General features: G+C 44.1%; 1 protein-coding gene across 8 annotated transcripts; it reads right to left on the bottom strand.

Moving 5' to 3' along the window:
- Nucleotides 1-1,036: 1,036 nt before the first annotated feature.
- LOC119005872 (ataxin-1-like) lies at nucleotides 1,037-18,467 on the bottom strand. 8 transcript variants are annotated; one of them, XM_037073930.1, is made up of 4 exons: nucleotides 18,350-18,467; nucleotides 14,924-15,056; nucleotides 7,974-10,040; nucleotides 1,037-6,670 (listed from the first exon to the last, which is right to left on the bottom strand). In XM_037073930.1, the coding sequence occupies exons 3-4, from the start codon at nucleotides 9,774-9,776 to the stop codon at nucleotides 5,993-5,995; spliced, it is 2,481 nt and encodes an 826-aa protein (XP_036929825.1). In that variant the 5' UTR covers nucleotides 9,777-10,040; nucleotides 14,924-15,056; nucleotides 18,350-18,467; the 3' UTR covers nucleotides 1,037-5,992. The 8 variants fall into 8 exon arrangements, with proteins under 8 accessions (XP_036929825.1, XP_036929827.1, XP_036929826.1 ...); XM_037073932.1 differs by lacking the exon at nucleotides 18,350-18,467 and adding an exon at nucleotides 18,218-18,321; XM_037073931.1 differs by lacking the exon at nucleotides 18,350-18,467 and adding an exon at nucleotides 17,331-17,390.
- Nucleotides 18,468-19,118: the final 651 nt, after the last annotated feature.

The raw sequence follows: 19,118 nt of genomic DNA, 5'->3' as shown, positions 1-19,118 counted from the left end.
TTAGATTAGTCTTTAATATTTCCATAATTGCATGAATACAAACACCATTTGTCACTTATGAGTTATCAAGCCGCAAATTGTACTATTCTTCATCAGCAGTGCGGCCAGGAGAAACCGATCATTTTGAAACACAAAGCAAAAGGATTTACAAGCAAGCGCAATCTATTCCGACCCTTCAGCTGCAGGCCTGTGTGCCGGCTTTCAACCTGATCTGAAGCACAATGGGCAGCAAAACTAAACACATGCAGACCCTGACCTTTTGTGTGACAAAAAATACTGCAGCTGAAGCAGTTCAGCAATAATTATGCCGCTCATGGGAACTGGGTATTTTTTTCTGAACTTTTATGTGTTTCTCCTTCTGCAGGTTTTATCAAAGGAGATGTGTTGTTTAGAGAACCTGCGATCAGATTATAAAGGGACCATTTCTTAAAAACAATGCAGGGAACATTCAAAACTAAAAATGATTCAGGGTGCAAGACTGAAAAGGAAGAAAAGAACATTTTCTAGACAGCAAACGCCAAATCAGCGCTGGTTGTTTCGCCGCAAGAAATTCTGCAATCTCTTCCTCCCGTTTCAATCTCGTCATCGCTGGTTTTCAGAATATGAACGTTTTCTTGTGGGAAATATAAAAGCCGGAGAGCGGAGGTGAAGATACCATCAGGCATATCTCAAGCAGAAACATTTATCACAGCTGACAAAGTACATATTCACATACAGAGAACTGCCCAAACACACTTCCCCCGCCTCAGTCATTCTCACAGAAAGAGCCACGCTGCGTTTTGCTGTTTTTTTTTCTTTAGACTCTTTATTTCTTTGAATATATTTGCTCAAATGTAAAATCAAACATTTGAAGTAAAGATTTAACAGTTTCTGACTAGCAAACCTCAACACCATCAAAATAAGGGAACATTATTGATACATACTACATACTGTACGTAGGACATACTGTATCTTAGCTGAGATTTATTCAACAAACAGACCCAAATTACAAAATCATTTTTTTTAAAAGTCTTTTACTCCTGTAATTTCCTGGGTGTTTTTTTTTTTTTTCTCGTTTTTTTTTGTAGCTGGTGCAAAATAAAACATCTTAGGTGAAGCGATATCCTTTATTTCTCTCAAATAAATGATGATGTTTTTTGGAAAAATTAAACTTCACTTCAAAGGTCTGTACATGGGGATCAGTGTTCATCCTCTCCACTGGCGACACGGTCATACCAACATTATAATGGAAGACTTTGGCTATTTACAAATCGCTGAGATGCTGTACTGTTATTGTACAAGTTCTCTCAGACATGCTGTACATTAGTTAGACTAAAACACCCCCCCACCCCCATATGACAAAGTGCAATTCCATAGATCACCACAAAGCGGTGCTCTTACACCATATTCAACATTATTTAGAAAGGCTCTGAAAATGACAGATTTTAAGGGGCCCGGCTCAAGCTTATTTCGTGAGCCAACACTGGAATATCATCACTGCTGCACCTTTGAATATAAAGCCTGTGCACACCTGTGGTCCACCCTCACAGGTCTCTGCACCACCTGATTACACCTCTGCTCTGGACTGGGAGGATTTGTAGCTCCTCTCAGCTTTAACCTGGCCTGAAGTCAAACAGCGCGGATGCCCAGATAAAATGTTGGCAGCACAGGTTCCTGCAAAAACACTGATACATTCATGTTTGGATGTGTCATACGTTACGTACCCTACCGACGTTTCTACGACATTTCTTTTCACACCGTGTTACTTGTTTAGGAACCGACTTTCATATCTGGAGGTGTAGTTGATGGTGGAGTTAGAGGTGACTGCGTTTCACCAGCCCAGCACCACTGGATATTTTTAAGCAGACCTCGGAAACAATTTCCAACTGTGTTTGTGGTGACAAAAGCTGGATATTTTTGAAGAGAATCCGGACATCTCCACTTGTGGCACTCAAAACAGGTATTTTACGCCAAATTTCCTGACCGAGTGGATTCTGGGACCAACCCTACCGAGAGTCGTGGTTTGCAGAAATGTACACTGCCAACATGTTTTCTGATGATTGGGTTCAGCCTTATTAGGCAGAATAGCTGTGTGGGTGTGCAGGGCCTTTAAAGGAATATTTCAACATTTTGGGCAATGCGCTTTTTCATTTACTGGAAGGTTGATGAGAAGATCGATACCTCTCATGCTCTACATTAAATGTCTTGTCTTCTTAATCTGTTTAAAAACAGAAATGCATTGACAATACAGTGGGGGTTTGTTTGTTTGTTTGTTTGTTTTTTTGCAAGTGAAACGTTCTAGATTATTCCCTGGAGTTTCCAATGGTCACTTGACAAACTCGCAATGACAACAAAACTTAGGTAACTGCAACTAGGCAAGAAATTGTCTGTTAACCCTCTTAGTGAAACCACCAAGTTAATCAATAGGGGTGCACAGTTAATGGAAATACAGTCAGAACTACAATACGACCACCTACATGTTCTAGTATAAAGGTAAAATGTGTGATAAACAGCATTTTTAGTGAAGCACTGTAAAGCTGCAGAGAGGAGCTGACCTACAAATCACACTGCAGTCGTAATCTGTCAAAATCAACCCAACTTTACTTTATTTTACCGTATCGTCCAGCCCTCTTAATTAGTGATCTTCAGAGGTGTTTGTAGTTGGATGTAGTTATCTTGGGACAGAACCTGTTTCCAGTCTCACTTTAACCCTACAGCACAATGTCAATCTTCTCACCTAACTCTCAGCGAGAAAGCAAAGGAGAATATTTCCCAAAATGTCAAAATATTCCTTTAAGCATCAGTCCTACAATTTGTAGATTTGTCTGTGTTGTGATGTAATTTCAGGTCTCTATTAATAATAAAAAAAGAAAAAATTACAAACACAGGCCAAGCTCACTGAGAGAGAAATGGCTACAAAGACAAACTGATGAAAGAGTACCTCCACTTTGTAACAGCGCGAAAAATAAGACCGCATCATTTCGGAGAAGAACAGTCACTGGGCAGTGTTTAGCCTGAGCAGTCAAACATGAACAGAAAAAAGAGAACAGTCTGGGTTTTACAATAAACACCTTTCAGGAGTTATAAAAAGGTTCATGGCTATTATGATCAACTGCAATTCACACTCACACATACTGTATGTTACAGTGTGCAAGTCAAATGAAATCTTTTTTGAGGCCAAATTATGTAGAAGGTCCCAACGAACTGTAGCACATTCATGAACATTAGATCAATACCTGAACTGACGAGAACGATAGCAGGACCACTTGATATTGGTGAGCTGATGGAATGATTGTAGAAGGAGGCGCTGTGGCACATACAGTACATAGGCTACATAAGGATTAAAATATCTATACACACACTGTACACTCTCTAGGATACAATTTACTGTACATGATCAACACTAGCTGGCTAGTTAGCTCTACAACTCTCTCTCTCTCTCTCTCTCTCTCTCTCTCTCTCTCTCTCTCTCTCTCTCTCTCTCTCTCTCTCTGTATAGTAGCTCTATCTGTCATCAAAAATAAAGTTTGCCCGATGTGTGTTTACATTCCCTGCTCCGGTAAATAACACGTACTCTCGATGATAAGCCTTGAGGACATGAAGCAATGAAAGAAAAAAAAAAAAACACCAGTCAGTTAATTATTCTCATTATGTCTAACAGCTGAGGAACAGGGACGCCGCAGCCAACACGCTGCCACTGGATGCTTCATCAAAGTGCTGCTGCTCAGAACGCACACATACACATGTGACTGTGGACATGCACGTACTGTCTCAGGCCCACACACACACACACACACACACACACACACTCATACACTCATATAGATACACACTGTTCCTGAGTATGAACTGTAGGATAGTTATTTTGGCTAGTTAAGAAATCACATGGTTTAATGTTTTAAACCATCTTTGAGGAAAACAGGTTTCAATGGTAAAACCTGAAAAAACGATGTGCTGCTGTGAACTACGTGTAGATCTAAGGCCATAGTCTCTGTAACGAAAAGTAACGGGACAGGTCAGTGGAATAAGGATGGTACCATTTTCTCCCATGATAGCTAAATATCAAGCTATCTTTTTTTAAACTTGTGGTTATTTTGCATTTTAGGTTGCTATAATCAATATTTCTATATTGACAAAGGGTCAGAGGTTTATGTTTAATGTGAAAGGCAGCAAATTATTACCCAGCTCATTGTTTTGGTTTTATGATCTGTAACTTTCCTCCCTAGATTTCAGGCGAAGAAAAAACTCCCATAAAGCCGTTATAAACTCCCTGCCCAGCACCAAACAGCAGACAAAGTTAGCAGCTACTGACAGAAGCGGAGCTAAAGGAACGGGGCCTCATTTATAATTATGTTGTTAGATTTGTACTGAACTTTTTCTTTGCATCATTTCTGGAAGTGTGCTTGAGTTTGATCCATAAAAGACATTAAGCAGGTTCTAAGATTCCAATTTGTAACCTACGCACATGTGATCTATAAATCTCAGTTCAGCTTAAAATGTCAGCTCGTGCCTTGTGATCTGCCCTTATACAATACAAACATGGATGAGGGTTTAGTCAAGAATGTCCATGGACAAAAAGTGAAAGTCAAACTTTTGTTAAAGACAAGATTACTGTGATGGTAGAAGATATTGAAGTCAGCCAACACATTTTCCTCGATGAATTAAATAGTGGGTGAACAAACAAAAGCTAAACGCGCAGGTTGTGTCGCTGCTGCACATCGTTCAAAATACTTGAGCAAAGTTCACCACAGACTTGGATGCACAGATCCCAAACACCAGCAGGAAAATCATTTAAGTCAAGTCTAGACTTTGCTCAGAGATAAGATCATCTCTGCAAAAAAGAAAGTTTTTATAAGTAACTATTTATTTTTTATATACGTGGTTTTCTACTTAAGTCCTACTTAAGATAAAAACAGACTGTAAGTCCTTTTTATAAATGAGGCCCCTGGACTTAAACTCACAGAAACATGACTGCAAATTAATGTTACACAATGTCTGCTGTGTAATTATGCAACTATTTGCTTTTTCCCGGTCAACAGTTATTCACAGCTATCAGAAATAAATAATTTGTTCTTTCCCTTTTGTATGAATTTAAAATGCTGTATATGGAAGCCAGGGTTTAAGACGGTCATTAACTAGTGACACTGTGCTCTAAAGTATTTCTGAGACTCTGCAAATTAACTATAAAGATAGATTTGTCTGAGGAACTTCTTTTGAGGGATGCTGTCACTCGCATAAACAAATGGTCAGTGTAGCAAACAGCACACGGATGACTCCATGAGTCATTATGTAGGACAGATCAGTGATTTACATTCATGCCTTTTCAGTCTTGATATTTGCAGTTTGTACTGACAACTAAGCTCACAGCTACAGCCACACAGAGACACACAAACAGATTAATCCTGTGCTCCGTCTGACCGCCACACAGAAAACACGCACACACATAAGCAAATACACCTGCGGGAGCATACACATCTCTAATTCTATGAAAATCAAAAGTAATGAAATAAAACTTAAAAACTTAATCAGATACACAAGGCAGCAGAGACCACAGCCACAATGATTGAAACACCAAACACTCATAAACCAAACGAACAAAGTGATGGTCAAAATATGGTCACCCGCTTTGTACACGCTGACATCGGGGTCTGTGCTTGTTCGTGTGATAAGAGGAATGGTTGACTCATCCGCATCCAACAGGTCTAAGCCACGCGACAAAGGAGATCCAGCTTATGATATGTGACACGCTCAAGTATCTGACTGCCATTCATACTCAACATTCACGCTGCATTCATTTTTGCTTTCAGCATTGATTGCACTGATCTCGTGTGTGATACCACTTATGAAGGTGCTTGACTTTACTTCATCGTAGATATCTTGTGTGAAAGAAAATAAAGAAAACATGTAAATATGGTGTAAACTCAGCCTATATTACAGTAGTTTGGATGGAGAGAAAAGAGAGGGGATAAACACAAAGCAAACCACAGGTAATCCAAAATTCCTTAAAGTTCTCTCAACAGTCTACTCTTTTGTTCAAGCATCTTTCACTCCCAGCACTGGAGTGGCCCTCTATGCTGATTTTAACCTCCTGAGGGATGAAGGAGGGTTTGGGCAGAGTCAATGGAGGCTCCTCCTCCGCTCTCTCAGTCTGGTCTCGCTCTGGAGCTGACCAGCGTCTCTTGCGGACCGTGGGTCTCTCTGGATCACCACATTGTACTTTGGTAAGAGCAGGCATGTCCGTTTTCACCGTTTCCTGTCTTACTTCTCCTGCCAGCATACTTCCAGCTCCGTAGATCCGCTCCCCTTGCCCTGGAACCAGTCCCAATCCCGGCGGTGGCTCCAGTCCCGGTCCTGGTCTGCTTACCTTCTCCCTTTCTAGCCTGTCCGCACTGGAAGCCTTCATGAGGAGGCCACTGTTACTGTGTGCAGTGTTTGGACTCGTACTGTTTCTGATATCCACATTGTGACAGGAGTCAGAGAGGTGACCCGTCTTCAGCTTGGTCCCCAAAGGCTGACAGTCTGTTACCGAACCGTTCCTCAAGCCGCGGAGGGTCAGCGACACACATACGTCACCCACACACAGCTTAGCGCAGGACAGCTCGAACAGCTGGGTGGTCCGGTCTGGGCAGCAGGAAGACCAGCCCTGGCCAAACACAAAGAAGGGATACTCCACCAGCACCTCCACACACACCTGTAGATGAGCACATGAACAACAGAAACAGTTAGCATTTAGCGATATACAGACGAAAATATGTGCAGAGGAATTATAAAAGAAGCCAAACCATTTACTAGTGCTGCAGCGAATATTAGAAAAGACAGTCAACAGTTGACTTAAAGGGAATTCCTTTCTAACAATTCTGTTTTCTTTCAGACATTTTTCAAGCAGAAATGTAAAGAAAAATGCTGGTTTCAGCTTCTTTAAGGGAAGAATTGCTGCTTTTCTTTGTCATTTGTGATGGTAAATGGAGAGTCTTTCATTTTTTGACTGCTGATCAAACAAAGGATGCAATTTGAACATGTCACTTTGGCCTCTGGGAAAATGTGATGAGCATTTCACATTTTTGAGGCATTTTAAAGAGTAAAATGGCTTCACTAATCAGCAGACTGATCAGTGAAAATAATGGTTATTTGCAGCCCTGCTGTTGGCACAAGATTATTTTATAGAAAAAAAAGCTTTCTGCCTTTTTACAGAAAGACATTTTGACATGTCACAAGAAAATCAATGACAGCTGAATTCCATTAAGCTGCTTCAGTTTACAGGTCCTAGTACTGTGCATTATAGCTCACTGTCACACTACAGGGACACTTGTAGCCACTGTTTATGTTATTAACACCTTTATTAACACCTTTTCAACTATTGGTGCAGTACATTTTATAGCTTAACCAGCAATGCCAAATGTGTTATGTTACGTAATTTCATCATAAAGAACCTAAAAAATGTATTTTATTTTTTTGAAATATACTTACTTGTCTTATGTATTCATACTGAATGGAAACTTAGAATATCAATGTGGGTATCAGCTTTCTTAAGATACTAACAGTTTCACTTTGGCTATGTAGCTGTTAGCAGGCAAGGGGTCTGTCATATTGCTGGATTCATTTATCTGTGAAAATAATGGCTTTTGGTCCCTTAAAGAGTCATGGTCTGAACAATTAAATGTTATTTCATCCTCTGGTACACCAGAAGAAACAGTGTTGGTACTGCCAGAGAACAGTAGAAGAGAGAACAAGGGTCCGTTAGAAACCTGCATCAAAAGTGGATTTCATATCTTACTTTGCAGCTGTGGGTTTAACTGATGACCATAATGAGTATGAGGGTAGCTTCACAGTGCCCAACACTAGTGCATCCCTTAAAAATCAATGCCATGACCTTTAGATAGAATACAGAAATCTGGTGACTGTTTATCTAAGTATGCATGGGTGTTCTACACAGCGGATTTAAAAATGAAACTCATGATTAATAATACAAGAATGATGAGTGCAGAGTAACTGACCTGAGCCTTGAGCTCTCCCACAGAAAACTGTATGACCACAGCATTAGGACTTTGCCCACTGTCAATACGCTCAACAGTACTGGAGTCAATCTTCAGCTCGCTGCTAATCTCAGCGCTCTGGATGAAGTCCTCCGTCTTGAGATCCTCAACACGCTTCAGCTCCCCATCGGCCAGCTGGATGATGGAGCCTCGCATGAAGAATGGAGGAAGCGCCACAGGGGAAGAGGAAGAGGAGATGGAGGGGGAGGCTTGGATGGAAACAGGGGCAGGAGAGGGGACTCGAGCGGGAGTTGGGGAGGGAGCTGCCGCCACTGCAGGGGGCGGGTTTGAGGGCAGGACCGGCAGAGCTGGTGCCTGTGCAACGGCAGGGGGTGGTTGATTTCCATCTGGCCCAAGCGCCTCACACTTGGACAGGGCCGTGGCGAGATAGGCATGTGGCATGGCGGTCGATATTTGAGGGGTAGTGGTGGCTGTCAGGGTGCTCACAGTACGAGTAACCTCGATTTCGGTGCCGTTATTGGTGCCACTGACTGGGATGAGGAGGGACTGGCCACTCGGAATGACCAGGTGCTGAGGCAGCGCTGCATGGTAGCTGAGAGCATGCTGATTTCCACTGGTGATATATCCAATGATGGGAGGCTGTGTGGAGGAATAGAGATTGGCTGGGAGCTCCTCAGAGGGCAGAGTGGTCTGAATGACAGCATGGGGAGCAACAGACTTGACCACTTCTGAGGAGGAGAGAGAGGTGAAAGAGGATGATCTGGACACTGGTTTCCCCAAACAGATGCCCCCTTTCTCGGTCTGGACAAAGGAGATCTTATTTGAGGCAGCTTCACGTTCAGCTCCATGATTGGGCTGGGCCACCAGCATAAAGGAGGTCTGAAGTCCTGCAGGGTTCTGGCCGTAATCTGCAGGCAGGAGGATATGTCTGGCCTCATAACTCTGGACCTGCTGATGGTTCATTGGCTGACTGGGAGCCTTCGTCTGTTTAACAATCTCCAATTCCCCATTCAGCACACCCTTAGCATGACCCTCTGGTTTCTTTCCAGCCGGACCATCTGCATACTGAACCACCAGCTGGGATGGAGCAAGGGTTAGCGTTTGAGGGAGGACGGCTGTGTGAGGGTGGAGCTGCAGGTGCGCTGTGGGTGAAGCAACGGGGTTTCCGCTGACAGTCAAAGGTGTTCTGCTGTCCAGATGAATGTACTGGCTGGTGACATGGGGGGAGCTGGGAAGCGACACGGGTGTCAGTTCTGTGGGGGAGAGGCCAATTTGAAACTGCTGATCCCCTTTGGTGTTGGGGGAGATGAGGGCGGTGGTGTAACCCTCCAGGTGGGAACGCTGTCCTATAGCAGAGCTGTTCGGCACAGAGCTAGCATTAGTGGATATGATGTGAGAGGAGATGTAGCCAGCATAGGGCCCAGAGCTGATGAACTGAACGTTGGGTCCAAGCTGAGCAAACTGGATAGTCCCAGCCTGCTGGGGAAGGGCTGCTGGGTAAACTGCAGGCAGGGAGGCCAGGGGCACCGCAGACAGAGGAGTGGTCGAGGAAGGGATAGAGGTGGAGGAAGGAGAGGAAGAAGTGGAGGAGATGGGACACCTCGGGCTCTCCACGTCCCTGGATTTGCAGCGTTCACTGGCCACACTCGCCAGCCATGCTAGGTTCTCTGTGTGGGGACTGTCTGCAATCACTGCAGCTGGAGGTGTTGCGGCCGCTACTGCCACTGGCCTCTGTTCCAGAGCGAGGATCTCCCGCTTTTTAGGAGGCAGGCATCCATTACTCCTCTCCTGGTTGGATTTCATTGTGCCAGTTTGGTTTTAATACCCCCAGGTAGTACTTCTGACTTCTTCTGGGCCTGTTTTTCTCTCTTTCTCATCCAATGGTTATATACAGGACTGTCCTCTCTGTGTGTTGTGTGGCACAGGTTCTCGTTGCGTTCACTGGTAGACACCTCCAGATCTCAGACCAGGGAAGATGGAGTCACTCCAGCCCACAATATGAGCTCCATAGACTTCATGAGGAATCATCTCTGACCGATCAACCCCTTCCACGATGTTGGCAGGAATCTGAGGGAAAAGAGAAACTTAAATCAGATACTCAGGTACTACATAATAAATTCAAATAATTATAATTCAAATACAGATTTTGAATCCCTCTAAGATAGCCTCTGAGGCTATGTCAATGAACTTGACTTTAGTTATCTTGAAATACAATTCAATCTCAGCAGTCTAATTGCAGAACTACCTCAGTAAGCTCAGCCTGTGATTTTAGCCATATTCAAAAAATCTCCCTGCAGGGCTGCAAATGCAAAACAGCAAACACAAAAATACCTCACTCTTGAAAATGTCACTGCCTTCATGTCTGTAAAAGTGCTGTTCTTCATCTTTGCCACAAGGTGGTACCTGGTACTTTCTGATATGTGTTTGTCTGATGCACTTAAACACAACATGTAGGCCATTCTGTGTTTCTCCAAGACCAACCTCTGGAGATGCCTCTTGAGTTTCTACATGGACCAATCTGTCAACACTCAACCAGCATTTCCAGGAGCACTGACGCATGACATGCAGGAAAGTGCAGTGCAATTTTGTGTTTTATCATTTACATAACATGAGAAAGGCTCTTTCATGTTTATTACACCGGGCATGAGTTTCCTGAACTGCTGTGTTTGTGTATTGGTGTGTGTGTGTGTGTGTGTGTGTGTGTGTGTGTGTGCGCTCATGCTCATGTGTCCAGGCCAGGGTGAATGTATATGCATTGCTGTTGGCTGTTATCTTGCTCCAGGCTCTCGGGTAAGAAAGCATAGCAGAGTCAAAGGATACCAGCAGCACAGAGTAACAGCCTCAGAGGAGCGTATGCTTTTGTGCTTGTTTTAACACTCCCTATCTGCATTGAGTCAGTGGGGCTACTGTAAATATAACATCCACCTCCAGACAGGAACTCTGGGTCGGTGGGCACATCAGTAAAAACAAATGAAGTGAAAACAATACGGCCTGAAACTTGATTATGGAACATTCTGCAAGAAGCCTAAACGGGCCTTTGTTGCTATCACTGAAGTGCTTCAAAATATTTTAACAATGGCCTTCCGCTGTTTGAGTGGTGTTTCAAAGTTCAAGGGAATACAAAGTGGACAGAGAACAATGAATGAATGAGTGGGCCCTCTTAGACTGAAGGCTGGGTTAAATGATTGCTGAAACAAGGGAGGTTACTGGAAGTTATGATGCCTATGGAAGGTACCTAACTATGTCAACAAGTCACAGCAACAGCTAGACACTATTGATGTTTGTCTGCAGGACTACCCCAACATACAGCCTTGTATACTTTAGATCCACATGTGTGCATGCTCATATAGCTCATGCACACACAAACAACATGGAGTGCATCCATCAATTTAACAACACTGACAAGCAGCATGAGCTCATTTCTTCACAATTTCTTTGTCAGACTGACTGTTCTTTCCTGCAGGCTTATCTGTGGGTCAACGCACAGGACTCTGGGTTGTTCATTAGCCAGAGGCACCACAGAGATGGAGTGTATGACACACACTCACACATCCATCCATTCATTTTTCTCCCCCTGCATTCCACTCAGAGGAACTGGGCAATTTGACAGTGCTAAATTGTATTTTCATATTACACAGAGTGGGGTTCACTACGGCAGGCAGTTACAGACATGTTACATAAAGACAGAAGAGGGTAATAAAAAAACACAGAAGGCGACCTTGGTCAGCTCCTATTTAGATGCATCTACCTCTAACGCAGGCTCTGACAAGGTCACTGCATCCAAAAGCAGCAAAAACCTCCGTGCAATCCATTTAAGCATACAGCCTGGTAGATCCACCAGACGTAACAAAGGAGGAAGCAGCAGAGCTGGAAAGAAACAGAAGCAGAAAGAGGAGCGTGGGGGGGGGAGTGGGAGAAACGCAATGTAAAATGACAGATAGAACTGTGTAGAAGGAAGAACGGGAGTAAGGGGGGGGGAGTGAGAGGAGAAAGAAGATTAGGAATGAGAGAGGAAGAGAGAGAATGGGGAGAAGACAGAGTGCTGCCTCTCCTGACCCACATTGAGCAGCGCCTGCAGCATCAGAGCGCCATAGCCCCCGCCTCGCTGAGAGATCCCCGATCAGCAACACAGCCGCCGCTACAGCCTGAGCTACACTGTGCAGCATCGCTCAGTGGCAACAACCCCACCTCAGCAACACCGTGTCAACACTGTAATGACATCACATCTGAAGCACAAGTACCTCCTGTGACTATAGCAGCATTGCAAGACAAAGCCTACACGCAAAAAAAACGGCACACAAACACACCATACCGCACATACAGCAGGATGCTCTTAAAGGTGTTTTTCCTCTCCTCACATGACCTGTACACAATGCTCTCTGCACATGGTCACACACACACACACACACACACACACACACACACACACACACACACAGAGCTCAGCAGCTCTCTAGATTTTCCAGCGTCAGCCTATTATTAGAACACTGACACCAACAAACATACGGCCTACGTGATACTATGGAAAACAGAGACGAGCTTTCGAGACTGTCACACCGAGCCAGACAGCCCTAAGTCAGTGCCCTCGTCCAGGACTGTCACCTCTGAGACTTGTGTGGAGGGATGACAACAGAGGGAGACGGGGGGACAGGCCACTCTCTGTTCCCGCTCATCACACTGATGCTTTTCAGCTCAGACAGAGTGATAGAGCCAGCCTTGCATGTGATCCTCTTTCATACTCCCACGTAAAAAAGCTGCACAAACCAGAGCAGTAGGTTTGTGTAGCGGTGTGATTCTGCCGTCACTGTACTGTGCACCCAGATGAGATGTTTTCATTCAGCCTCCTCCCCTGTTGTCTCCAGGTGAGAGGCCCCCCAGCGGAGTTACATCCCCTCTCTTACGCAGCAGTCGCCAGCTCCTCCACTCCTTTCGCCTGAGCCCTGATTCTTCTCTCTCTTGCTCCCAGTCCCACTATTTACTCCTCGAATCGATCCACGGCTTCATAGCAATAACATTTCTCCGCAGCAGGGTGATGCAGGGAGGCGATAGAAAGGCAACAAAATTATTAAGTGACAGTGTCCTGAGATGTAGCTTCTGTGCAAAAAAAAATCATGCAAAAAAGCTAATGCAGTGACCCATGGGGAATAAACCTGTTGTCAACACTGCTATACATCATGTTTCACCTGCTAGACCAGTCATAGATACACAGTGAAAACCCTGTACAGCAAATGGCTATATATAGAAAACAAAAACATCATTATCAATCTGAGCTCTGGCATGAAACAGAGGGGGGAGGTACTGTGGAGGACAATATGTACGTGCGTGTATGTGTGATTCGCTGCATATAAACAGGACCTCCCCTCTACCCATTTACACAGCTGCTTTAACCACAGAGCAGATCAATACCATGTACTGCTTTTCCCTAATACCAAAAAGAGCCATTTTACTGCCCCTTCTCCGTACAACAGTGGCGCCTGTGCCTTTAAGAGGCGGACCTACCGTGTGGCAGACTAAAGCAGACAGTAAGAACAGGCAGTGGGTTCGGGCTGTTTGTCTTCACAATGACTCCAGAGTTCTGCATCACCACTCGACACACACCGATCACACAGAATACGAGCCAAGATGTGTACGCAGGCAGGCGTCCCTCTCAGCGAGCACCTCTCCCACCAAACAGGGTCAATGCTGTTGAATCGTACAGCTCTGGACAAACGCTGTGACTGTCGCCTCTGGGGGCTTTAGAATGACAGTGAGAGCGCATGAGTGTAGTAACAGGGCAGAAAATACTACTGTGCCACAAATCAAGAAGAAAAGAGACAACCCCCCCATCTCCTCCTCCTCCTCCTCCTCCTCCTCCCCTCCGCTGGTTAGAGTACTAAGAATAGCTCACCAGTCTCTCCACAGCCACTGCTTGCACAGCATGTCCAAGGATTCTTCCTGCCTCTCAGTGTGTGTGTGTGTGTGTATGTGTGTGTGTATGTGTGTTGGAGACGTGTTTCCTAGGACTCCTCTTCCTGAATCTCTCCTTTGTGCCGCTCTCCTCTCCTGGAGCCTGTGCTGTAGCTGCTCCAGCTCTGCCCTTCCCCTCTGGACTCTCCGGTTTTGGAGGCTACGCTCCCCCTGCAACGGGCTGACGGTGAAGGAAGTTCCCCACTGCTGAAGCTAACACCAAGTCCTGCGTTCAAGGCTGCTCCAACGTGTGTTATGCAAGGCCACCAGACCGCCAGCTCCCTCTCTGCCTGGCTGCTTCTCTCTCTCTCTCTCTCTCTCTCTCTCGTCCTCTCTCTGTTTCTGCCTCTCTCCCTTTCCCTCTCTACCTCCCTCCTCTTTCTCTTTCTCTCTCAGTACTCCACTGACACAGCTCCTCCCCCCAGCCAGCCTCATCAGCCGCATCAGGTATTCATTCAAAAAAACACACTCTACTTGGCTTAGCGCCCAGACTACGCTCACACAGAGTGGGAAGGAGGGGGAGGGAGCAACAGACGGAGGGTGAGGGAGGGAGAGAGAAAGAGAGAGAGAGAGGGAGAGAGAGTGCTGGAGATTCAGAAAGGCTTTGCTCACAGACAGACATACTGCATGAATGTGAATAACTGTGGGATATTCACATTGGCACATGCATGCAGAGACACTGACACATATGCACAAACACAATCTGACAGAGGATTAATTTGTTCAGTGTGTTAGCAGCACGTCATAGCTGTTCTAATGCACAGCTTCGTTCTTGTCCATTTTTCGTATGCATTTTCACTGTAGAGACAAATCTCTTCCTAATCTGAGCTGCCCTACAATTAGAGTCTCTATTCAGCTGCAAAGTGACTCGGAGTAACCTGCCACTCCGCAAGGTCTCCCCAGGCCTCCCCCATCTCTTCCCCAGAGATATTTCCCTCAGTGCAGGCAGGCAGCGCTGATAAACACTCCGCCGCCCAGCCACTTGGCACCAGAGCCCTCCTCACCCGAGGGCCTCCTCCTTATCCTGCGCAGCATACAGCAGAGAGAGCCATGCTGAAGACAAGCACGTCACCACCAGGCCAGCTAGCTATCTGCTCCTCTGCAGACGGGACAAGCAGGGGGTCCCCTCCACCTGGACTGCAGACAGGGGGAAACACAGAAAATGCACCTAGTGAATGGTATTAAACTCAGAATGGTTCCTATCCTTTCTAAGGGCTGCATCCTACTACATCCTCTTTTCATCATAGACACTCAAACACCTCAATAAAGTATTATTACACACACGTTGAACCATTGATGTAACAACATGTTTCCCCAGCTGCTGAACTTGAGAAGAAGAAAAAAAAACATGAGCTGTATTTCTTCTTTGCCAGGGAGCTCCAGCCTCATCTTCCAACTGAAATACTTTCAAAGAAGCTGCCACACCAATGTAAACCTCAGGATCTGCACATTCCCCACAGCGACGTAATGGAAAGAAAGCTGACAGGACCCCATCGCGAAGCACTACAGGCATCTACAAGAGATTGTGGTTTTCTTTCCTCAAAATGGCTCACTGTACATTGAAGGTCAGAATTAATGTCAGCCAAGTGAGCTGAAATAAGCTCTCCTGTGAGAATTTGCAAATCCAGCTGTAGCTGTGCAGAGCAAATGTTCCCTGCACTGAGTAGATCAAGAGTGAAAAAGCATCAGGACACAACTGTCTAATCTGTTGCTTGATCAAAGACGTCTCCTGACGTGTCGCTGACACTTTAGATTATAGCCTGTGGCATACAGTGTAATTCCGCCAGATTTCAGACCAGTGAAGTACATACTGATATACATGGGTATAATGTGAAGTTATTAGTGTGAAGAATATTACAAGGTGACCTTCTCAGCAACAATCCTGTGTTTGGGGAGACTAGAGAAATAACACTTTAAGGACATTTAACAACCAATTTTTGACACGCTTCAACAATAACAGAGAAACTGGCAACAAATTTTAACCATTAATGGCAGAACACCAAAGATTGTTATTATATATATATATATATATATACATATATATATAATAATAAGTTTCACTAAATATAACAAACACACATACATATATGCATGTTATGGTTTGCATGTTATCTCTTTATGTGTGTGTTTGTTATATTTAGTGATACTTGCAACCAGTAACTTGTTAGATTCGAAGGATCTGTGAAGGAAATGACAACAGCTGCACGACTGGATTACTGGGCAACCGCTTTTTTTGGCGCTATGTAAGTACATAACTAGTTTTCTATTCATGTGACTGTGACAGCAGATAAAATCAATCATCTTCTACTTCTGCCTTGGCTGTTGGAAAACTTTTTTTTTCATTTCTGCTCTGTTTACAAACAAAACTCATTATTACTGTAGTCCTTGACAACAACGGACTGTGACCTGTGTCATGCAACATGCAACAGTCCGCATAAGTTTGTACTACCACAAGCTGCTGTAAACCCCTTAAAGGACAATATTGTACCGCATAAGTAGGACTACTTTAAGACAACAGACAGCAGAACATGTAGGATATGCTGTAAGTCTAAGGTATGTTCCCGATTACATTGATTTTGCTGGACATCTGTGCACAAATGTTCCTCGTAATTATTTAATTACTGTGTAGCTTGCTTCTCCTCATTTATTTACTATCTACAGTAGAAATTATTTTAACCTTCCATGAATATTGGCTCCTTGTTCCCTAACCTTAAATCTTGTTCCCTTGTGAGTTGGCCAGTACTTGCTCTACTGTGACACAGCACAAAACAAACTGAACTGTAAACTGGGGGAAATTACACTGAACTTTGCAGGCTGTCATCTAAAGCATTCATGTACAGTCTTAAGCACAGATGTTATTGAAAAATGTATTGTTGTGGTTCAATCTGACAGAGGGATTTCGCTAGCCTAGTTCTCTCCCTTTGAGCACACAACTACAGGATATGCAACAAGTGTAACATTCCTTAGCGTGGTGCACCCACAATGAGAGGGAGTGGCCCAAACCATAACATGTTATATGTAGTTTTCAAGCAATAACCATTGAAAGCTTTGGTCCTGTGAGTAAGATTAGTAGCCGTATAAATGGGCATAATATTTGTAAGTAATATAGTCATGGTAAAAGCACTTGCAGCAGCACTCTCCCTCACAACCAAATCACCACTGGATTATGCTTACATTCCTCCATTTTCAAACACACAGATGACTCTACACACAGCCTCTCAGCGGTCTGTCTTACTCATACAGTAGCCTTCAGCAGAAAACACAATGAAAACTCAAGTGGGCTCCGGTTGCTGCAGGTTCTAACATTGCATGACCTTTACCGCAAAGCAAAACACAAGTTCCAATTTAAGTTCTGGGGGAACTTTGTCAACCACAGCCTCCTCACAAATCTGACAAGATGAATCATATTACCTTGAAAATGTTCAATGTCCGGTGAATAATTATCCAAGCATCATTACCCACACTCTGCGCCGCATCCTCACCATACACTCACTGAGACTAAGTGAGCCTTCCCTCATGCATCAGACATGTCCAGACATGTAACAGTGATCCTCACACACACAAGATGGGGAAGCATGTATGATGCAAACAGTCGCACATGGGAAATAGCAGTCGTTTACCGTGGGGTGATGTTGTTTGCATTAATGAGCTCATTCATAATGTGGCAAAACATTTCAGGGAACTCCTGTTCAGAGCAATTAGTAAAAATGTTACGCAGTTTGGGTCAGACTTTAGAAAGGGTGTTCCCCTGAAGTAAAAGAAACACAGCCACACAGTAAAAACACTACAGTATAACCAGTGGAGAGCCTACCTTCAAAATTATACTTGAGTAAAAATACAATTAATTAAAATTAATTTAAAAGTGATAAAAGTGATTCATTACATAATAGCTGCACATATATGCTTGAGCATACAGTGTATTAAAGTTGATCATATATTTTGAAAACAAAAAGAAAGAAAAAAAAGGAAAATAAAACCGTTCAATAGATGGAACAGTGTTTCAAGTACAACCTGTACCTCTTCAATGTATAATGAGTATAAAGATGCACAAAAACAAACTCAAACTGGAAACAATTTTAAACTGGATATACTTACTCTGGTCCCACCAATGGTATGGGCCATTTTTTAATAATTTATTGAACTGCATTACAGACTTAATTACTAAATTAATCAATTCATGGAAAAAATAATACAACCAAACCTCATCCACTCTGAGGCTGCTGCTACAAGTAGAGCTAATTTGTGCTTAATGCATCAGCTAGCTCGCTTAATATTTGCTTGCTAGCCATGTTACTTACCAAAATTAAGCCATTGAGAAACACTGCTAGCAAGTTGTGCAAATGTTTGTTTCTTTTTCTTTTTATCTCTCTCTTTAATCTTTCCATAGCCGTATTTACTTTTTAAATAACATACATTTAATAAATGCTCACCTGAAATCCTCAGCTAGCATTTGCAATCTTGCTGAGGGACGTTTAATGACAAAATTGTCGGTGTACAGGTTGGACTAAACCATGTGCAAGTTATGGGGGGTGGGGGGGTGGTCTGTCTGGGGACAGCTTAACAAGCATTCACACCTTGGCTCACATCAGGTCATGCCTATGGGAGGCCCTAGGACATGTAAAAATTGAAGCTCACACATGTTCTTAACAAGCCTGTAAGGACACTCCCACACAGAGTTTAATATCTGGCAACTCCCCTCTGGTTAGTGAGAAGTGAAGAGGTCTCTTGGATGAGAGTTGAAAAGTCTTCCAGGAACTGAAACAAGTCCAGCTGCCTCAGAACTTAGAATTACCATCCTGGACCTGGATGATGGAGAACCTGCATCTACATATAGAAATAGAAAGAAGCGAGCTTTGGAGCAAAGTTCAGGTTGTGAGAGCAGCCAATGGGAAACGCTATGCATTAGTAATAAAGAGAGCAGAAAGTGGAATGTGGGTGGTTGGATTAAGAGGGCATCTGGTATCAGAGCGGGAGGTAAATAACCCTGGCTCGGTCCTGTCTGAGAGCAGACCTGTCTCTGCTGTGGCGCGCTCCAGTTTGTTGGGGTGGGGTGGGGGGTGGGGGGACATGCACACTGCACGCTATGTGGGGAGAATGTGAAAGCGCTTGCTGCCATGGCAACAAGGCAGCTCCACAGTCTCCAGTCCCCATTAAGAAAGATGGGTGGCAACGTGGCTGTAGCTCAATGGTGGTGTAGCA

This window comes from Acanthopagrus latus, chromosome 17 (assembly GCF_904848185.1).
Source record: "Acanthopagrus latus isolate v.2019 chromosome 17, fAcaLat1.1, whole genome shotgun sequence".
NCBI lineage: Eukaryota > Metazoa > Chordata > Actinopteri > Spariformes > Sparidae > Acanthopagrus > Acanthopagrus latus.
This window is presented reverse-complemented; position numbering and strand designations above follow the sequence as displayed.